This window comes from Lactuca sativa, chromosome 5 (genome assembly GCF_002870075.4).
Source record: "Lactuca sativa cultivar Salinas chromosome 5, Lsat_Salinas_v11, whole genome shotgun sequence".
NCBI classification, from domain to species: domain Eukaryota; kingdom Viridiplantae; phylum Streptophyta; class Magnoliopsida; order Asterales; family Asteraceae; genus Lactuca; species Lactuca sativa.
The window spans coordinates 88,901,108-88,906,501 of record NC_056627.2 but is presented as its reverse complement, the minus strand read 5'-3'; the positions used below and the strand labels follow the sequence as shown (position 1 = coordinate 88,906,501).

The 5,394-nt window shown below is 40.6% G+C and overlaps 1 protein-coding gene across 1 annotated transcript; it reads left to right on the top strand.

Moving 5' to 3' along the window:
* The first annotated feature begins 4,114 nt into the window (after window positions 1-4,114).
* On the top strand, window positions 4,115-4,912 carry LOC111898344 (uncharacterized). Its single transcript, XM_052771638.1, has 2 exons — window positions 4,115-4,576; window positions 4,658-4,912. The coding sequence occupies exons 1-2, from the start codon at window positions 4,115-4,117 to the stop codon at window positions 4,910-4,912; spliced, it is 717 nt and encodes a 238-aa protein (XP_052627598.1).
* Window positions 4,913-5,394: the final 482 nt, after the last annotated feature.

The following is a 5,394-nucleotide window of genomic DNA, read 5'->3' as shown; positions in this document are numbered from 1 at the left end:
TTTTGGTGATTTTTACAAAACTGCCTATCACTGCAGCAACGAAATCGGACCAGGTTGTGAAAATGAACATTTTCACACTGGTTTGAGACCACCAAAAACTATAAGAAAATTTATGAACACAATAGACTCTTTTTCTAAACTCTTTGAGTTTACGGATTCAGTTTTAGACTGACGATGATTTTTATATAAATAATCTAAAACAGTCATTGTTAAGAGTTAAATTGTTAAAACGAGTCTAAGAGTTATTCACACTTTGTAACATGCTGAGCAAGGTGTGGAAGATTTTATACTTAGCATTTTCAATATCATTTTATTGAAATACAAGGTCAAGCATAAAAAAGTTTCATTTACAACATAAAACATTTTGATAAAACTATAATAGGTATAGTTTGGACACCTCATTTAACAAAGAAATGGTAATACAATTGATTTACAAAGCGAGTATTTTATTACAAACTACGTGAACATGTTAATGAATAAATTTGTGAGAAATTCATCTGCGGGGTACTATTTAGTACAACAGAAAAGTCCTGTAGTTATAGCCATAGTCTCTTGTAGGGAGAGCGTTATAGTTGTGTATGGATCTATATTGGGTTTGACAACCCGCACCTAAGCTGCTTGCAACAGCTAGACCGGCAAGTCTGGGGTGAAAAGCGTCATAACATTCCGACGCTTGAAGAACGTCAAGTACGAGGTCTTCGAGTCATAGTATGGTTATAACAACTCACATGGGGAATTAACAAACACACAGTTCACAGAAATTTAAGGATTTCACAAGAAGGAGTTTTAGTTAAATATAAAACCACATATAAGTATGATGGTTTACTTACATATACTAAGTCTTGGTTCCTTGGTTCAGTTAAGACTACAATAAACCTTTTAGAAAATATTGGATTTTCTGGAAACAAACTTTAAGGAACAACATTTAGTTTTCATTCATAAATTGCTTATGAACTCACCTGCTTTAATGCTGATACTCTTTCAAAAAAACAACTTGTATTCTCAGGTATTCAGTAATACAGGTAACCACAAGATTGTGAAGGCAAGACGCTAAGGCGCACATTTCTTTTGAACTATTTTGACATCATATGTAATTTATTTGGAAACATGTATTTTTGCAACGATGTAACCTTTTAAATTATATTTATGATGGTTGTGTTTACTTTCTTCACTATGGTTATGATATTGAACATGACGTCCTCTGCCTGGAACGTTTCCGCCGTTCCGGTTTAGGGGTGTGACAGATTGGTATCAGAGCTTTGTTTATACTGAACTAAGTATATCAAACAACATAAGATATACAAACTATAAATACAACGGGACAAAATTCTCTTATGTAGCTTTTTAAAAATACTTTTAAGAATAAAAATTCGTATTTTTATAAAAGTATTCGTACAATCGCACTCACTAGTTCAGTATCACAATGGCAATAACATAAAAGTATTGAGACAAGTTGGACACCATGATCTAGCTTCGGAGTATGTAGTCAGATCTTGGATGAATATAGCCTGATCAACTATATTTAGCCAAGGTATGACCAACGTATGCCGAAGAAGGATCATGATGAGCAACAAGTATTCAACTTACCAAAAACCTCAAAAATCAATTGTAAAAATACTATAATAGTAGTTTAACACAAAAACCATAATAAGCACATTATAAATTGCAATAACTAACTTCTTATACCAAAATTTGTCGCAACATCCTTCTTATCCCTATTCTTGTACATGCGCAATGGCAGGATTTCACTTGCCGGGTGACCCCTATTTCCCCAACCAAGGGAATGCCGGTTGGATTGTGGAAGACCTAGAGGAAAATTCCAAAGAAGAACCCATGGAGGATAAAGAACCCATGGAGGAAGAAGAGCCCATGGAAGAGGAAGAGTCAGTAGACGGTGAAGAGGAAGAAGACTCAGATGGAACCGACTCCGAACCTGAAGTTTACAATCCACACCCTGCCCCTATCCCTCCGTAACACTTCCAAGGACCAACGCCCCAATGGGCCGAGACTATACATAAATGGAGTTGAGAGCAAGGTTAACGACCTCCCTATGGCATGCAACGAGGTTTCTACCACCTCAGCAGAGGAGGATCAGCCGACAGAGCCCTCCCTATCATGGTTCACTGTGTCGCACGCCATGAAGAACAAACCAGGATAAACATCCACCACCTCATGGAAATTGGTGCAACTAGCCAAGTCAACTCCGTTCGCATCCGCCGGATTGATGAAGACCACGATCGAACTTGAGACCGCACTGAAGTTCTTCAAAGGGAAATGGCCGCAACCCGAACCGAAGTACAAGAACTCCGAGAACACCGAGCCACCTTAGAAGAACGTCTGATAGAAGCAGAGCGCCAAGCGACATAATCTAGAGCTGAAATGAGGGAAACCATGAACTTTGTGTCTTCACTTCGTGATCCTCAGAATTTCAACCGCCGCAAGTAGTTCCTGTACTGCTCCCTTTAGTTTAATCTAGTTTTACGGATAAATATTACTATTATTTTCTAGTATTGTATGTCTGATCCCGTGATTTAAGTGTTTAGACTTCTGGGGTATGTTAGGCAGTCAAAAATTTTCCATACATTGATGTAGCCTAGACCCTTAAAGAGTCAAATTTTCCCAAGTATTGTATACCAAGTTATATTAATGAAATTGGCATGCTATTTGTTTTACTGGGAACATTACATCAAGTTCATAACAAGAGTTATTTTCAGATTAAAAATTTACTGGTGTCCGATTTATGATTATTTGATGTATGAATCCAAGTTACATATAATTTAGACCACGTCGACCTAGAAAATGTTGGTTCCGCCTTGGATCCTGTTCCTTGTTTGGTTGTGGGCCTAGGGCATAACCATTGAAATCGAAAGTTTACTTAATCTTAATTATATGTAAATATTATACATCAAATGATTGTTGGACGGGCCCAGGATAGATTCTATCACATACATCTCATGAGAATCAAAACCATCAAAATTCATAAAGTCGATATTTCATTATCTATAGACCTCTAGTATGGACGGATTCATACAATTCAAGTCGAAATCATGATGCATATAAATAACTAATAATGTTTAGTTTTAAATCTCGACTTGTGAGTGTTGTCAAAGACTTATTGTCTTTTCATTATTGATATGGCAGAAAATACCACCACGTAGAAATCCTAGACGTGGCGGTGCCACAGGAACTGCAACGCCACTACCGCCACCACCCCCTCAGTTCGACCCAGTAATGTTCCAGGCGGCCGTAACAGCCGCAATAGCAACTGCCATATCCCAAATAAGCACCAACAATGCGGGTGGTGTGAGTAATGGTGCCACAAATTCTAACAACGGGGACAGCCAGGGACGCTCGAGAGAGTGTACCTACAAAGACTTTACTAATGCCAAACCCAAAAATTTCGATGGGAGCGGAGGTGTCATAGCATTGCTACAATGGTTCGAGAAAACTGAATCCTTCTTTGAAATATGTGCATGCCTTGAAGAAAACAAGGTCAAGTTTGCAGCATGCATATTCTTTGAAAGGGCACTCACCCGATGGAATGGCCACGTCAAGACATTGACACTTTCGGTGGCTAACTCAATAACATGGGAAGACCTAAAAACCATGTTGATGAAGGAATACTGCCCAAGGGGCGAGATACAAAAGTTGGAAGAGGAACTTTAGGGTCTCAAAATGATAGGCTCCGATATCCTGTCTTATACCTCAAGGTTTAGTGATCTAGCCATACTGTGTCCAGGAATGGTTCCATCGGAAAGCAAGAAGGTGGAAAGATACATATGGGGACTATCTTCCCAACTTCAAGGAAACGTATTGGCCTCAAAGCCAACTACCTTTGACAGTGCCAAAGAACTGGCACAGCAACTCATCGACCATAAAGCCAGTCATGGCACTGTGACAACCACCTCCGAGCAAGCTAAAGGGGGAAACAACTAAAGGAAGTTCTGGAACAAGAAGAAGGGTCAACTTGTTCAAGACCCTACCAAGAAACACACAAGTGGTTGATGTGAACACCGCCATAACTACTGCCAACCCAACTCCGATAAGGCAATACGTCGGGAACCTACCAAAGTGCAACAAGTGCAACTTTCACCAGAATGGCGCCTGCCGTGAAATGCATTGCACCAACTGTAACAAAAACGGGCACATCGCTCGATTTTGTAAATCTCAAGTCCAACAAAACGCACAAGCTTCCAATGCCGGAGAAAGTCGAACCTGCTATGGTTGTGGTGAGGCGGGGCACTTCAAACGCAACTGCCCGAAAGCAAGAAACCCTAACCCGGGTGAAGTGGGCAGAGTTCTGCCGATAGGCCATGAGGAAGAAGTTGCAGACCCAACCATAGTCACCGGTATGTTTCTCCTCAACAATACATACACATGCATTCTTTTCGATAGTGGCGCGGAGAAAAGATTCGTGAGCCATCAACTTAAACGCTTTCTTAAACAAAAACCACAAACACTAAAAGACACATTCACTGTAGAAATTGCCAACGGAAAAACAGAGAACACTAACGACATTTATACCGGGTGTACCCTCACCTTAAACAAGAACTATTTCCAAATCGACCTTATGTCGGTCACCATAAAAAGTTTCGATGTCATCATTGGCATGGATTGGCTGTGCCCTCACCATGCTGAAATCCTATGTTACGAAAAGGTCGTTCGCCTTAATCTGCCAAGTGGCGAAACTCTCGTCGTCTATGGCGACAAACCTAGCTCAAAGTTTCAGATCATTTCTTGTGTCAAGGCCCAAAAGTATCTCTGCAAGGAGTACCACTCCTTCCTAGCCAACGACGTAGACAAGAAACAAGAAGCTAAAAACATAAAAGATATTTCGGAGGTCTGTAACTTCCCTGACGTATTCCCGGAAGACCTTCCAGGAGTGCCCCCTACTAGACAAGTCGAATTCTGAATCGACCTAATTCCTGGAGCTACTCTTGTAGCCAAATCGTTATATCGTTTAGCCCCAGCCGAAATGCAGGAATTGTCTAGTCAATTGAATGAACTACTAAGCAAAGGCTTCATATGGCCAAGCTTCTCGCCTTGGGGAGCACCAGTCTTGTTTGTCAAAAAGAAGGATGGGACGTTCCGCATGTGCATTGACTACCGTGAATTAAACAAACTCACCATTAAAAACCGATACCATTTGCCTCGAATCGATGACCTCTTCGACCAGCTACAAGGAGAAAGTTTCTTCTCAAAGATCTACCTTTGATCAGGGTACCATCAACTACGAGTTCAAGAGGGGAATATTCCCAAGACAGCCTTCAGAACGCGCTATGGTCACTACGAGTTTGTAGTGATGCCTTTCGGCTTAACAAATGCACCCGCAATGTTTATGGACCTGATGAATCGGGTGTGTCGGCCTTAGATAGACAAGTTCGTGATTGTTTT

Coding starts and splice junctions, on each gene's coding strand:
- LOC111898344 (XM_052771638.1), top strand. CDS start 4,115: ATGCATTGCACCAACTGTAACAAAAACGGGCACATCGCTCGATTTTGT. Junction 4,577..4,657: donor TCCAAATCGACCTTATGTCG/GTCACCATAAAA, acceptor TGTTACGAAAAG/GTCGTTCGCCTTAATCTGCC.